The sequence below is a fragment of the Amphiprion ocellaris genome, chromosome 18 (assembly GCF_022539595.1).
Source record: "Amphiprion ocellaris isolate individual 3 ecotype Okinawa chromosome 18, ASM2253959v1, whole genome shotgun sequence".
NCBI classification, from domain to species: domain Eukaryota; kingdom Metazoa; phylum Chordata; class Actinopteri; family Pomacentridae; genus Amphiprion; species Amphiprion ocellaris.
The window spans coordinates 19,148,014-19,164,560 of NC_072783.1; the positions used below are offsets into that span (position 1 = coordinate 19,148,014).

At 40.8% G+C, this 16,547-nt stretch overlaps 1 protein-coding gene across 14 annotated transcripts in view; it reads left to right on the plus strand.

Annotated features, from left to right (window-relative positions):
• The window catches only part of cacna1g (calcium channel, voltage-dependent, T type, alpha 1G subunit), a 321,585-nt gene that overhangs the window by 300,130 nt on the left and 4,908 nt on the right, over positions 1–16,547 (plus strand). For 11 of the 14 annotated variants that reach the window (XM_055004159.1, XM_055004146.1, XM_055004148.1 and 8 more), the window contains 8 exons: positions 737–807; positions 2,985–3,063; positions 3,402–3,523; positions 5,077–5,499; positions 7,072–7,224; positions 10,381–10,503; positions 14,372–14,573; positions 15,751–15,920. In XM_055004159.1, coding sequence (XP_054860134.1) covers positions 737–807; positions 2,985–3,063; positions 3,402–3,523; positions 5,077–5,499; positions 7,072–7,224; positions 10,381–10,503; positions 14,372–14,573; positions 15,751–15,920 — 1,343 coding nt within the window. The remainder of the gene's footprint in view (positions 1–736; positions 808–2,984; positions 3,064–3,401; positions 3,524–5,076; positions 5,500–7,071; positions 7,225–10,380; positions 10,504–14,371; positions 14,574–15,750; positions 15,921–16,547) is intronic. The other 3 variants (XM_055004157.1, XM_055004158.1, XM_055004156.1) reach the window with 2 other exon arrangements.

The following is a 16,547-nucleotide window of genomic DNA, read 5'->3' on the forward strand; positions in this document are numbered from 1 at the left end:
GGTATTTCACATAATAAGGTGAAAGGGTTGTAAAACTGCAAAGAGAACCCAAACAAATTCAAATATTCCAATTGAAAGAAATAACCCCACTTTAACAGGAAGAAATATTCAGCAGAACCAGGATCAGTGAGGGCAGCCGTCTGCCTCGACTGGTCAGGGTTAGGAAAAAAGATAGACATCCAGACGCCACTGTTTAGTCTACATGCACACATTCATGGGAAAAAAAATTCACAGGGTTCCCATTCTCGATGTAGATTTCATATTGTGTTGTTACCAAAACTTCTGTGACCAACTCTCAAGGTCTTTATGTAGTCTCCAGCCTTTCAGCTGGTTTGTTACGCCGTGTTTTTTGCAATTACACTTTACTCGCCCAGGATGAATGAGGGTTCTTACATCGCTGTGTTACTTCAAACTTTTGTGTTCATCTCTACTTTCCCTTGTCATCTATCACTATTGATGTACTTCCATTGGCACCTAATCTCCATATCAGTGACCTCCCACTCTCAGGAGGCTGTGACCTCAATCATGCCATCTGAAAGCAAAATGTTGTTCAAAATCTGTGACTACGCTAACCGAGCAGGATTGGACTGTAAGTGAGGAAAATGTTGTGTCCTTTCAATTTCACAGAAGGCAGGATGGCACCAGGCCCTGTTCTGTTCTGTTATGTAAGACTGAAAAATCTTAATATTGGTGAGACATTCGTTCATTCGCTGTTTGTAAACTTGTGTCCCCACAGTATTGAAGCTGTTGAAGATGGCGGTGGGGATGAGAGCTTTGCTGGACACCGTTATGCAAGCCCTGCCTCAGGTACACGGTCGACGCTGCTAAACAACATCCGCCGCTCAATTCTCTTTCCTTCCTCATCTATGTTTTTCTCCGTGGATTTCACATCCTAACACGTCCCACAGAAGCCGTCCCTAAAAATACACCCCAGAAGCATTTTATTTTTGCTACATATTCTTCTGTTTCAGGGCGTCGTCTTTTCCCATGAGTTTTTTTTTCACTCGGCTCTAGAGACCCTTATTTGCATTATCAGCCCCCTGCAGAAATTGGGATGTGAATATAGCTTGAGGTTTTGTTATGTACAGTGGTGGGTGGATGATGGAGTTGGTAAATTAGAGCAACTTCTGCCGTAGTTTGGATTTAGTGGGGGAAAAAAATACAACGTTGTATGTTCTCAGCATTCTTTGATACCACCTCTGTTGTTTTCATTCAGAGCGACACAGAGAATAAGTGTTGTTCCAGGCTCATTTCCACCCTAGCTCGTCAGAAATGTTCATAATAAATATAATGATACAGGGGGTGGCGGGGGTGTGAACAGATTGCTGCATGCTGAATAGCAATGACAGGAGCAGACCCTAAAGCTTTTCTTTACCTAAACCCACCTCTGTATCAAAGCTGTAAATCCTTATCGTCCCTTTCATGTTTGTCCATAATCAGCAGCACTTCCTCGTGTTTTGCTTCCATCTTTGCTGCTGTGTGTCATGGAATATATGTAAAAATGGACAACATGTCACCACTTTTTCAGACTGTACGAAAATGAGGTGGAAATTGGCATCATTTGCAACTAGAGTCTGCAAATTCAATATACGATTGAGACGTGCTAATTTAATGTCCAAATGTGAGCACAGACCTCTCATTCACTTCTATCTTGGATGCTTGCTTTAATAGTTTTCTAGTTAAAATTGATGAGTACATAGCTAGCTAGGTACATATGCTACTCTCTTTGAACAAGCTATTTGCTTACAGTGAGGATGAAAATATCTCCCCTTTAACAGGAAGAAACCTGCAGCAGACCCTTGCTTCTGACTTGATTTGTTAGCTCAGTAAAGATTTTATTAATAAGTTTATGATCTAAATTACTACTTTCAAGTCCCTTTCAAGACAGTGTGATGTTCATTTTGTAGATATCGCCTATTTAGCATAAATTAGACGATGCAGGGCATCATGTTTTGTCACTAAATGGTGACGGAAGTGTCCAAACATATGTGTCCTCAGATTTTCCAGATAGATCAACCGTGCGCTCGTTTTGCCTGCTTTCAAAATAGCAAGATGGCGATGGACAAATGCCAAGCTTGTGGCTTCAAAACCAACAGGCGACAACTATCTTTATATACAGTCTATGGGCAGGAGGAAGAGCTAAACCCCAACCCCAGTCACTCCTATGCAGAGTCTGGTTGCCGGGCATGCTAATATATGCAGCTTACATTACAGCAGACAGGCGTGCTATTTATTTCATTCTACCATTTTTGCCTTTGTATTTCTAATTTGAAAGGCTTAAATGAAATTGTCTGGGTGACCCCAAACTTTGAATGGTATTTTGTATACATTACTTTAAAAAAACAACAACACAGATTTAATAAAAATCACCATCAACATATGTGTGGTAAAAGCGGGATTGAATCTCAGACATGTAATCATCATTATCTGCGGCTGATTGTCCCTCTGATGAATGTTCCTCTGGTGCAGTTTCCATTTAAAATATTGCTTTGAATCCCACACTGTTAACTGGTGTTATCTAGCAGAGCCAAGCTCCAAAAAACAGACAATAAATTACATCAATTCCAATAAAGATGTAAGGAAGCTGTTTAATTCTCTGAGAGGATGGCATACCTTTGCTAAAACCAGAGAGAGACTGTGGATCCAGGTGCATTCAGGTGCCTGTGGAATGATTCGGGTGCCCTCTGAAATAGAATATTATTATTGAGTCACAAACAGTACAAATTCTGTGTTAAATAAAACGGTTAACTAAAATCTTATGAGCGCCCACCAGCAGTTTCGTGCCCTAAATGTGCCCACCCCCAGCAAACTTTGGAAGCAAGAAATCATCCATACTCTCCCCTGTCTTCTTCATCACGACCCTTCATTTATTTATTTTTTCCCCCTAGAATGAGTTGTTTGTTGTCCTTCCTTATTGGTTTATTTTGCCTATGATTTCTCTCCTCTGACTAATCCCTCTCTCTCCTCCATTTGTCTCTCTGCAGGTGGGCAATCTGGGTCTCCTCTTCATGCTCCTCTTCTTTATCTTTGCAGCACTGGGAGTGGAGCTGTTTGGTGACATAAGTAAGAGCACATGCACTTTGCAAACAGACACTGAGACGGTTAAGACTCTCACTCGAACATCCTGCGCAGGTCGTGCACGGCCATGCACTGAGTGTGTAATTCTTCCCTCTGCGGGTTTAATCCATATGATGTTAATTGCTTTCTGGGATCCTTTGTTGAAATACCATATTGATCTCCCTAATTGTGTCTTATAGTGTCACAGTAATTATCCTCTGATTGCACAGCCCTGGGAAAAGCCTCGGAAGTTGCTATCGGTCGAATTTAATGTCTCTTTTTTTTACTCTCTTTTGGGTATTCCTCCCTCTTTATGTCCTCCCTCCTCCTTCTTGCCTCCACAGTTTGCGATGAGGTCCACCAGTGTGAGGGTCTGGGGCGATATGCTACATTTAGGAACTTTGGAATGGCATTTCTGCTGCTCTTCAGAGTTGCCACTGGAGACAACTGGAATGGCATAATGAAGGTGAAGCTCACGCTGCAGATCCAGAACTCACACACACTTCACATTTAGTCATTTATTAATTAATCAGTGCTGATAGTTACCTTGAAAAAGCTTCTCTAATTTTCTGATATTTTTAATGTCCATTTCCCTGCAAATCATGTTAAAATCACAAGATAAATTGGATGATTTGCACTTCATCTAATGCAGTGCCTGCACTAGTGGTGTGACCTTTATGTAGTGAGGAAGGAAATAACAGTGTGGAGGTCATGACTTCACCTCCCACCTCCCTGGCCTTTTGTGCCATGCTGATATTATCCAGAAGAAATGCAGCAATAAATGAGTTTTAAAAATGACAAAGTCGAGTATTTGCTCTAGATTTGTAACCTTTGTTTTTCCAAGTGCTACTCAGTTAAACTCCATTAGTTCTTATTTGAGCTTAGCTTATTTACATTGTCAGCATCAGTAACGTAGCAGCCATGTTCACCATCTCAGTTTAGTTTAGTGTTAGTGTCACTTAGTAATTATACTAAAAACAAATTACAGCAGACGATGGCTGGAATGTTTGGAAGGTATTCGGTCTCGACAGACACACTTTGTGTCCACATTTAGTTGAGTTCTTCTCTTCTCTTCTCTTCTCTTCTCTTCTCTTCTCTTCTCTTCTCTTCTCTTCTCTTCTCTTCTCTTCTGAGTATTTGTTGCAGTGATCAAATAAAACTGCACGACTCAACCTTTCCAATAGTTGTAGTTGCTTGTTTGTGCAGCGAAGTGTCATAATGAAAAAATAATTTTGTATCTACATCAAATCTAATTGTAGTTACAGCTTGGACACATTCCTGCACTCATCTCCACACATGTAACACAATTTCACAAAACAGAATTTCATGATTCAGAAAACAAAATATCCTTTCATTCAGTGGTTTTTATTTCATTATTTTGTACGTTGTAGAAAAAGACATCAAAACTATAAAATAATACATATGGAATTATGTTGTACACAAAAAATGTTAATCTTCAGTATTAATCTACACTGTAGAAAAACATAAATAATAAAAACCATTGAATGAGAAGCTGTGTCCAAACTTTTGACTGATAATGTACTGTTTTGCACTAAGACAGAGGAATAATTTAGAGTTGTGGTTATTTATCGGTTATTATGCTGTGATTTTACTGGTCTGGCCCACTTCAGATCAGATTGGGTTGAATGTGGCCACTGAACTAAAATGAGTTTGACAGCCCTTGCCCAGACTAATAACACAGTATGTATGCCAGCTCTTATAATGACCAAAATAAAAGCTTAAAAGTAAAGGCAGTGGAATTGTCTTGAAAATAGTTGAGGGCTCAATGGGTCAACTAAAGTTTTAAAATTTTGTCCAGATTGTGTTGTTTGATGAAAAGTGACAAACATTATTACAAAATGAGTGTGATTAATCCTGAGAGGAACATATTTTACGACTATACATACATGCATGTATAATCAGGGTAAGTTAATTAAGACATCTGTCTTATCCTGACTGAACACTGCTGCTAAAGCTTTCGTCGATATGCTCATGTAGTGTTTTCCTGTTTTCTTCCAGGACACGTTGAGGGACTGTGCAACCGGGACCACTACCTGCTACAACACTGTGGTTTCTCCCATCTACTTCGTCTCCTTTGTCTTGACTGCTCAGTTTGTTCTGGTCAATGTGGTCATCGCGGTCCTGATGAAACACCTGGAGGAGAGCAACAAGGAAGCCAAGGAAGAGGCAGAGCTGGAAGCAGAGCTGGAACTGGAGCTCCAGATGGACGGAGGGGACATGGCAGCCAGGTCACCCCAGCTCAACCCTCTGGCACTGGGCTTGGACAGGTCGAGTTCTGGGGGTTCTCCCTGGAGGTCCATTGGAGGAGGGGACATGGAGCAGGAAAGGGAAGGTCCTATGGACTCACCCACTGCTGATATAACCAGAGACTCTGTAAACATCAGAGCAGAACCCTCCTCATGCCTGGAGCCCCAGCTGGAGGTAAGGTGTTGTTTTGCTATGGTATGTGTGTGCATTAGACATGGTAAGTGTGTTTTTGGTTATGATATTGATGGCAGTCCCCTTACATGTGACGTTATATCTACATCAGAGCACCTCGATCACTTTGTTGTCTTGGAGTATGTATTATTTAACATTCACATTATTGTACACAAACGTATCGCCTGTTCAGAAAACGTCTAGGTCAGATTATTTGATTCTCAGGGATCCAAGCAGCATCCTGTGTGACATGATAGATGTAGTGAGGTCACTTCATGCTGTGGTCCAGGCTGTGAGACCAGTCAGATGACCCCTACATCTCTGGTCATTAGTTCTGACTCCAGTCCAACCCATTAGTTAATTCTCGGGCTCATGCTGAGGTATGCTGAGCATGCCGGATGGTATCTGAAATAATGGATTTCTTGCTTTTCCTGCTCTTTGCTGTCTTGATTTAATAACTGTAGTCCATGTGTAAATAAACTAAGGCAGACATGGCTATATTAGGCGGTATTCACTAGACAGTCTGGCATCATTTCAAAAACATATGTAGATGCATTTATGTGAAATGCATCCAAAATCAGGGTCACAGTTGTAAGTATACTCTTGGACACAAACCTCTAGGCTAAGATACTTGTAAAAAAAAAAATAGACTTTTCACTGTAAAATGTGTTTTCTCTCCCACTCATGTACTACACAGTAGTTTTCGGTGCATATTCTCTTCACATTTCAGACTTTTGTGTGAAAGCGTGTTGGTTGTTATGTTTATGTGTTGTCAAAAATGGACACAGAAAATATAACTTCATGCAAATGTATTATTCTGTGTGGCGTGGCCCATACTGACCCATATTAGGATGGTTTACAGTTTGTGTGCATTCGTGACTGCATGTGTGTGTATGTATTTGTGTGTGGCTGGTCCCTGTAGAGGACATGCCAGTCATAGACAGGTCACAGTGCCATGGGAAAGCTGGACCGCAGGGCCTTGTTGTTCACTTCAACAGCTATTTCCAGACAGCGGGGAACTTTTCGGGATAGGAAATAGAGGTCTCACTGTCGTTATGTTTCTCCGCTAAGATGTTATCCATCTTCCTCTGCTGCTCTTCCAAAACAAGTTTTTAAGCCATAATCTCCTCTCTTGCCCTGTGGAAGATCGGCTCTGCTGCAGTGCTGTAGTGCCCCCTTGTGGGTTTAAATGGGTGGTAAAATGCGAGCTTGTGGAGGATGCTGATGAAGAAAAAGTGATGTACGGTATATTGTTTTGCTGCACACTGCTTGAATGTCCTGACGGGTCATTTTAGTGAAACTGATCGAAGTTTTGGTGGAGAAGGTAGTTTTCCTGCTTGGATGTGTTTCTTCTGTCATTTATGTTTGGATCTGTTTGTTTCTACTTGATCAACTGTCTTTTTTCCTTCCTTTTTTTGTGATCCATTCTTCTCGCCACATTTTTTCATGTTTTTCTGTCATGTTTCTTCTGTCTTTCTTCTCCCCTTGTCTTTTCTTTTTTTTTTTACCTCCCCGTCTTTTCCTTTTTTCTCCATTTCTGCCTCCGCTCTCTCTTTTCTCTCTGCATTATCCAAGTTTGTCCAGCGGAGAGCACTGTTTGACTCGGTCTCCCTGGTCATCCAGGGTTCAATGGAGGGGGAGTTGAGTTTGATGGACAACCTGTCCGGTTCTATCTGCCACTACTACGCGCTGCCCCCCCAGCCCAGCAAGCACAGCACCGACAAGAAGGTCAATAATCACCAGAAACACTACAAAATGACTCACTTCCTCCATTTCATCCCCTGGTTCTGATTTCCCTGCAACATGTAGGGCTGCACAAGTAATCCTGAGGAGATTAAACTGAAATTCAGAAGTTGCAGATGAAGATTTTGATTCTCTTACTAGCAGAAATCAGTATATTGTAAATATATAAATATATGTGCTTCTAATGCAGTTTTACGCACAGGTTTTTGGAAAAGAAGTAATAATGACTTTAAAGGATAGTTTTTTTTAATTCTCATTTTTTGTGACTGTACTGTGAGCATTACAAACTAAATTCAATTCACCTCCATTGTATTTAGGTGAGATGTCTGAGATTTATGGAAGAGTAAACCAAACCTACTGCATGGTTGCATACAATGACAGCAGTGCTTTACAACAATCACAAGATGTCACAAGATCAATTTAGGGCCTAAGGTAATTACTGGAGAGAAGGAAAAAAACAAAACAAAACTCTGGTAATCAATAGTTTTCTCTACTGTTAACCTTTTCCCTCATGGCATATTGTACTGTAGCGTTACTGTTACTCAGGCCTCCTCAACTTTTCAGATGTCATTCTTTGAGTGAACAGTTTAAAAGCCCATGAACATAAATTGTCAATAAAGTGTCATGATGTAGTTTTCCACTGCAGGAACTCTGGCCAAGTGTGAGGTGGTGCAAATATTTATCGGAACGACCCCAAAACAGCCCTTTCAGCCTCTATGATTCGATTGCATGTCAGATGCAATATCTTTAACTCTGAGTGCACCAAAACAACAAATACTAGTTACTGAACGTAACCTCAGCTCTTTGATAAATAGAACAATGGAGGTTTGCTTTGTTAGCCCGTATGGTGAATTTTACATTGCTAATAGCAATGTTACAGAGGAGAGGACTGCGACTCAATGAAGACATCAAGATAATCATTTGTCTTCTTCTTAACCATTCAGCATCAAGGCCTACACAGTTGTGTTTCAAGGACTGCTCAGAAGTACCTACGCCTAATTACTCAGCCAAGGCTCGTGGCGTACGTTTGTCCGTCTGTTTTGTCTGTACACAACATTACTCAAAAACGGACAAACAAATTTGGATGAAATTTTCAAGAAAGGTCAGAAATGAAACAAGGACCAACAGATTAGATTTTGGCGGTGATGTGACTTACAGTCTGGATCCACAGATTTGTTAAAGATTTCTGTATCATTTCAAGATAGCAGCACAGCGTCACTGTAACTATGACAACAAGTGAACGCTACGTCAGCCGCCTGCTGATGATCACATGATTGCGATCCTACTACAAATCGACAGCTGGGGACTTATCAGCACTTATCCATCGGAAACGACTGAGCAGCCTTGGTGGAGTACTGTGCTCTTTTAGTGCTTTTCTTGTTAAGTTTTGCTTTCTTCCCCAGTAACAGTCCTGAGTAAGGTTCTATAGGGGCAGTTCTTGCGGTTGGAAAACACACAAAGGCTCAAGCTGCATTAAAACTGCCCATAAGTTCCTGCAGTGGATAGTGGCTCACAGAAAAGAAATTTCAGAAACAATGCACTAGAGAAAGAAAATGGTTGTTTCAGTTGAGTGAACAGATCCTTTAAAAGAGACAGGTTACCCCACAAGTATGCAGGTGAGCTATTGAAACAAGTGATTGGAAACAGTTGAAATAATCTTGTCAGTATTTGGCAGACTTGCTTTTTTTTTATGTTGGTTTCAGTGAAAATCTAATTTTACAACTCAGTACCAGACCTTACAGTCTGACACTTTTTTTTTTAGACCACATAATCTTTGGCCTATAAAATCGGCAGTTGTGCAAACTAAAGCACATACTGTTCGGGAGAGCTTAGTTTCATAATTCGGGGGGGAAAAAAAAAAGCAGGCAATGTGATGTTTGTTAATATCCTGCAGCCCTACAGCCATTACCATTTTAGTACTGGCATTCCCCCACATTGGATATTTTTCCCTTTCTAACCAGCGCTGTTGCCCACCACAGTGCAGTGCGTCATATCCCGCCTCAGCTATGATCTCATTCCCTCATTCACTTACACTCATTCATGCTTGGCAGGTTTTTGGTCTGGTTCAGCAGCCTCAGTGACATGGTTTAGTTTGCTTTCCTTCCCTTACACAATTTGCTGTCAGTGTTTGTGTGTCTGTCTGTGGGTGTGACATGCTGTGAGTTTATATCGATGATTAAAGGCACAGAAAAGTGATAGCCCACCTAAGGCATTTACCGACACTGTTACGCACATGTCCGAAGAGAAACGACTCAATCAATAAGCTATGGATCACTGAATCGCCGAATAATGCATCTGGGTGCTTTTTTTTTCTCATTTGAAGGCAAATTTGGCACAATTACATTAGCATTGCAAAATCCCATCCTCTAAAAGCTCTAAATGGGTTTGAGATGTCAGGATTAGACGCCACAGGCCAACTTTCGCCCTCTGATACGTTAGCAGAGATGTTTTCCATTGAGCTTCAACCCCTGTTTCTGTCTGCACGGATGGCCCATTTGCCTGTCACAAAGCATTTCGCTTGTTAAATCAGTGTAAGGCCAAATACACAGCAGCTCTTCCTACAGGAGCCAGAAATGCTCAAGACTTAAAAAGACCAAAGAAAAAATCTTCGGATCTGTAGAATTCAGTAAAGCAACTAAATATATATATATATATATATTTTTGATTCTGGTAATTTATCAGTTTAAGCACTTAAATATGCTTTTAATAATTAGCAGCCACAAATGAATTACTGTGCATTACATGTAATGTGAATTAATCACTCTTCTGTCAGCTTGTTTGTTCCTGTCAATCTGAGTGTGTGTGATTGTCTCATGTACATCAGTTCACTGTTCAGAATCATGTGGCTGTACATTTTCCTGTGAGTATATGTGTCTGGTCCCTGTCACAATATGGATGAAAGTAAATACGGTGATAGCAACACAGATTAAAAAGTCTAAATGTGAGAGAAATGTCATATGTTCTCCAGACTATTCTTACTTTATCTTCTTGTTGTTTTTCTCTGCTAAACTTGCAGTTTATATATGTATGTATTTCTGTGTTAGCCGCAGGTCTTATCTGTGTGTAATGTCCTTCTCTGTGTGTTGCACCGAGTGCGCATTTGTTTTCTCTGCTCACCACCGGTTGTCTCTTCCTGCCTAGATCCCTCTAGCGGAGATGGAAGCTCTGTCTCTGGCCTCTGAGAAATCCTGGTCCTTAGCTCTGACAGACGACTCGGCCCCCGACGATTTTAACCCCCTCTTTCTAACCAGTCTGGAATGCAATGTACTGACAGTTCCTCTCTTTCTCTTGCTCCATCCCTCTTCCTCCTCCTCTCCTCTGCAGTAGCTTGTACCGTCTCCTTCCCAGGGCCCTTTCAAAGCCACTTGCCCCCACCACTGCACTCTCACACTGGAGTAAAACCAGCTTTGATTGGCAGGGGGAAACCAACTGGATGCTGCATTTGATAAACAGCTCATTTGCATCTGTAGCCGAATCTTGAAACAGTTATTCAAAGCCACTTTGTGCAGAAATTAGATGTTTCTGTTGTGTCTTTCAAATCTTTGAAAATATTTGCTATGTTTTTGACACATTGTCGCCACCACTTGTTGGTCAGTGGAATAGCTTAAAAGTGAAATACTCATCAGTCTTGCTTCCATACCCTAGTTTATGCACATTTTTAAGTATCTCATTGGAAAGAAGTTAATGAAATTGGCAAAATCCCCCCCAAAACTTCCCACTTTCTCTAAAGTTTTCACGCTCACTTAGGTGGAGCTGTCTTGCGAAACAGGTTTCAGCACTCTTAGTAGGTTAAACACCTTTTCTGGATAATCTGTGTCAAACTTTTAACTCAGATGACTGATCAGCTGTTTTCACTTTGGCCTTTAGGTTTTACTTAATTTAAATTTTGTCTAAATGCAAGCATACAATTCCGCAAACAATGCTGGTCAAAAGTTTTACAACACCCCAATTTTTCCATTTTTTTTATTGGAAATTTGGCTTGCTAATGTCTTATTGTACTGTGAAATGAAAGCATAAAACAAATAAATAAATGAACTAAAAAAAAATAGAAACCAAAATGTATTCTAAACTTTTGACTCATCAAAGTAGCCACCTAACAGCTGAACCCACTCATGGCATTCTTTCAACAATGGAAATCAAATATTCATCAGAAAGTTCTTCCTAACTCTGTTGCTGAAGTTGCCGTAAATGTGTGGCACTTATTGGTTGCTTTGCTTTCACTTTTCTGTCCAGTTCATCGCAAACCAACTCCATGGACTGTGCTGGCCGCTCCATGTTTTCAAGCGTACCATCTTTTTCCTGAGGTAGTTCTGACATAGCTTGGACTTATGTTTTGGGTCATTATCTTGCTGTCAGATGAATCCCTGACCTGGTATGCACCAGAGGGTACTGCATGGCACTGCAGAATGCTGTGGTAGCCGTTCTGGTTCAGGGTACTTCTCTGTACAAGTTACCGGCCCTGGATCCAGCAAAACAGCCCCAGACCATCACACTTCCTCCTCCATCCTTGACAGTTGATGTCACACACTGAAGTACCATCCTTTCTCCTACTCAACAGCGTACAAAAATCCTGCGTCATGAACCAGAGATTTCAAATTTTGAGTCATCAGTCCATAATACTTTCTTCTAGTCTTCAGTAGTCCATTGGCAGTGTTTAATGGCCCAGGGAAGCCTCTTTTTCTTATTCTGAAATCTTAGTAATGTCTTTCTTGCTGCAACTCGACCTGTCAAACCTGCAACTCCAAGTCTTCTCTTCATAGTTGAAACCAAGACTTCCTTACTACGACCACTGTTAAACTGTGCTTGAAGCTGTTGCCTCTCAGAAACTTGTCTTCTGATTCTGTTGTGGCTTTGGGTCTTCCAGACCTTTTCCTGTCAAAGTTTCCCCCAGTTTCTGTGTGTCTTTTGATGGTGAAGAAAACTGTTCTCACTGACACCTTGACTTTCTTCACAATTTCTCTGTAGGAAAGACCTATATTTTTAAGTGTTATAATGGCCTGTCTCTCTTTTATTGTTAATTTCCTTTTCCTCGCCATTTTTACAGCAACACACTACTTTCTGCAGTACAAGACTGTTCAAATAATGCTCTCCAGGGTATGGTGCCACGGTGTGTTCCAACACTGACAGAGGGGTGATCAAGAAAAGTTGGGACACCTGTAGGATTTGGTAGCATCAACTTTCAGGGCTTGATCACCCGCCATTGCTTCAGAACAGCTTTAAGTTGTTTACCTATTTCTTGCTCCCTGAAAAAGACCTTTTGTATAATTCTGAAATGTACATTATTTTTTAGTTTTGGGTAGCCTTACCCTTTTTTTTAAACTTCTGGCAGTTCACCACTTACCTTTGTACCGTTTCGAGCTATTTATTGACTTGAGCGACTTCAATTTCAATTCTTAAAAAATTGAAAAATTGGGGTGTTCTAAAACTTGACTGGTAGTGTATATGAAGAGTCCAATAATAATAATAATAATAATAATAATAATAATAATAATAATAATAATAATAATAATAATAATAATAATATGAGTAATTAATGAATAATTAGTTGTAAAAAAAAATCCCTTTGGACCAGATTTATTTTGAAAAAGCAAAATAATGGACAAAGTATTTTAAATGTAACATAACTGTACCTGTGCAGAACCTCTGTCCTAACTTATACAATTTTAGGAAACTACAGACCAATTAAATAAGGTGTACAAAGTATATTTTAATGTATATATACATCAGTAATGCATGTCTGTTTGGATGGCATAGGGGAGTTCACATCAAACTGATACACTTCAGCCACTGTTATGGAATAGAAGTCTACATGTGCACACCATTGCAACAGCATCTACTTTGACTCGTGGAAAACAAATCAAGACAGCTGCTTTAAATGATCATGGTAGTGCAGTAATGCACTTTAAAGTGTTTTATATTGGAAATGTTGGCCTTGCTGGAAGGAAAGCCACATCATGGCACCACCTCATCCATTATTTATATAGACACGTTCTCATGGACTGTAGCTTGTGTATGCATCTTCACTAGAATTAATCTATACATTCCTCTATGACATCCCATCCCACAGGGCTCTGTCATTAAATTGAAAATGAATTGAATGTCATCAGGGTGTCAGTGTATAATTAACCACCAGTTTGGCTCATTAATAACCCCGTGGCTCCCCCAGAGAGGGTCACAGTAACCTTGGCTCATTCTGCACATCCAAGCCATCGATTTATATATCATCAGAGCAGAGAATGCTGGCCAACACAGTGCTATCAATTGGATTGTGCTGGGACTAATATGAAAAAAAAAAAAACAGAAAGGAGTGAAGAGGTAGCGGAGTGCAAGTGGCACTGAAAGACTCTGGTGAATTTAACCATGTGCCCACCAAATTTCTCTGATCTTTCTCATTCCACCTTTCCAGCCTGGTGTGTTGTTACTTTCCAGTCCAGTCCAGTCCAGTCCAGTCCAGTGCAGTAGAGTAGTGCGCCTCCTCACCTGCCAGTTTGCAGTTTTCTCTCCTTTGTCTCTACTCCTTTTTTTCTCCTCAATCTCACCTTTCTCTGTAATCTCTTTCTCTGTTCTTTTCCCCCCTTCTTTTCCTCAGTTTTCTGTCTTTTTCCTTTGTGCTTTATGTGTGAGTCTATGTCTTTTCTCACAGTCCTTTCCTATCAGTCTCCTGTGTTCGTACTGTCCTCTGTCTTCTGGGTGTAGTAGTTCTCAGTCTACTCCAAGCTGTTGTGTTTGCTACAGGGTTGTAAGGTGTGTTGGAGCTCCAGTAGCTCTGTGACTGAATGTGAACTGGTTCTGTAATGGGTCAGACTGCAAGACACTGCCCTAGCTGACACACAATCATGGTTTACGTAAAGTTATATGACCTAGTGGGGTAAAAGCAGACACAAGACGCAGAGTGTCTTATGCTTAAAAAAAGAATTGGAAAAGTTTCTGTGATCTGTGACAGCTCTGAGCCAGTCAACTCCAATGTGCGAAGATCGTGTCTGTTTTCTGTGTATGCTGATGATCACTGCCTCTTTGTTCACATTGTGTCTTAGACAGATAACTTGCCTTAGAGTGTGAGAGTGTTTGAGTTGAAGATGAGCCCCAGCCCTCGTTAATCCAGCGGGACCCTGACTCTTCTCTCTTTCCCCAGCCGGAGCAGCTTGGTCCAGGTGGAGCGCTGGAGGACAACCTGCTGAGCGTCAGAAAGCCTGCGGTGGGGCGCACACACTCCCTGCCCAATGACAGCTACATGTTCCTGCCCCCGTTTGGCCCCACATCTCCAGCTCCAGCACAGCTTCTAGCACAGTCACAGGGGCCCCAGCACATACTGGGCACCCACAGGGCCCAATCAGGTAATGACGGATCCATCCATCCATCCATTATCTGTACATCCTCATTAGGGTCACGGGGGCTGGGGTCTATCCCAGCTGACTTAAGGCGAAGGCAGGGGACGCCCTGGACAAGTCACCAGTCTATCACAGTGCTACATCTGCAGACAAACAATCACACTCGCATTTAGGAAGCCAGAGTGCCTGGAGAAAACCCACGCAAACTCCATGCAGAAAGATCCTGAGAAGGCCGGGACGCAAACCAGGAATCTTCTAGCTGCAAGGCGAAACCACCAAGTCACTGTGCAGCCCTGTAATGAAAGATATGTAACTTTAACTGAATGCCTCAGTAAGTTGCATCCTGGTAACCCTCTTTATTTAGTTTTAATCTGGAATTTGTGACATTTCATTAAATTAGGACAGAAATAGGAGGCCTTGACTTTTAACATAATATGATGTAAGCCATTATTTATCCTGCAGCAGGGAAATTTGCATTAATTAAGGCCTTTTGTATCGTACCGTGTTAAAAATCAAGGCCTCCCATTTCTGCCCTAATTTAATGAGAATGCCAGATTAAAGCAGGTTGACATGAGCTCAGGAAGCTAAAGGGTTATTTCCTCTGTTAGAAACACACCAGAGGGGGGTGGACAATCATGCCAGTTTGACTTAGTCAGGCTTTCTTGTGTTAGCTGGCTCAACAATACCTAAAACCCTAAGCAGAGATAATGGCTATCACAGCCGTGGTTATCAACTTTCTTTACTAACAAGGATTTCTGACATACATAAAAAGGGTGCTTCTCATGTCATGTGACTCTTCTCCCACACGAAATGGACCAATCATGTGCTGCCTACTTCAGTTGAGAGGAACAGGTTATTGTAATGGAAAACTAACAAAACTAAAAATGATTATGATAAAAAAAAATGGTGTGATTACAAATAATGCAAGAGAGGAATGCTGGTAGGAAACTGTTAATCTTGTAAGTTAATTTATTTATTTTATCATTCAGTGCATTTTCAATGGAGCTGCCTATTTCTAACATGACAGCTGACTCAGTAGGTTAACAGAGAGCACCTTTGTGATAGTGATGATGCTAACTTTAGGCCCAACGCACCTGCTAATCCATTAATCTCTTTGTAGTTCAGTCCTCTGCTGTAACTGCGTAGTTGTTATTCACCTGTCAGTGCTGTGCTTTGTGTGCAGGCTCCAGTGGTTCAGTGCGTTCACAACCTGAGGACTTTTCCCAGCAGCTGACTGTTCCCACAGACCTCTTCAGACCCATCAGCCCCCACAGCCACTCAGACTCGGAGAGTATACCACGGCAACCCCCTCCCAGACGTGCCCACACATTCAGCCGTACTCTCCGCAGACAGGTAACTAGACTTTTTCAAAGTTTCTTTCCATTCCAAAATCACTTTTTGGGTGTTATCCTGTCATATCATGACTGTATGTGATGATAAATGTGTTTAATATCAACACATCTCAACCGTGTGTGACTAAGGCTCATTCGTCTGGAAGTTTCTGTTCATACCAGCCACTGCAGAAATGGATTTTTTTTATTAATTAAAGCACTGTCCAGTGAGACAAGGAGCTGATGTTCAAAACAGCTGCTGAAGTATTTAGTGGCACTTTTTAGCTTTGACAAAAGCTTTGAGCAAAGTATTAGGAACATTCTAGTTAAGAAAATAAAACAAAAGAAAGAAAAAATAATTGAGCTGTGATTTTAAAACTATTTTAGTATAGTTTTAGTATAGTTTTTAAAATATTTTTTTTAATATATATATATATATATATATATATATATATAAACAGTTAACTGTAAACAGAACAGGTAGCACTGCTAAATTCAATCTACATATTTTGAATAATAACTTGGAGTTGAGTCACATTTCTCATAGAAATGCAGAAATGAAATAAAGGAACAGTTTGGCTGTCGGGGAAAATATGCTTATTCATTTATTAATTTATTTATTTTATCAAAGTTAGATAAAAAGATTGAT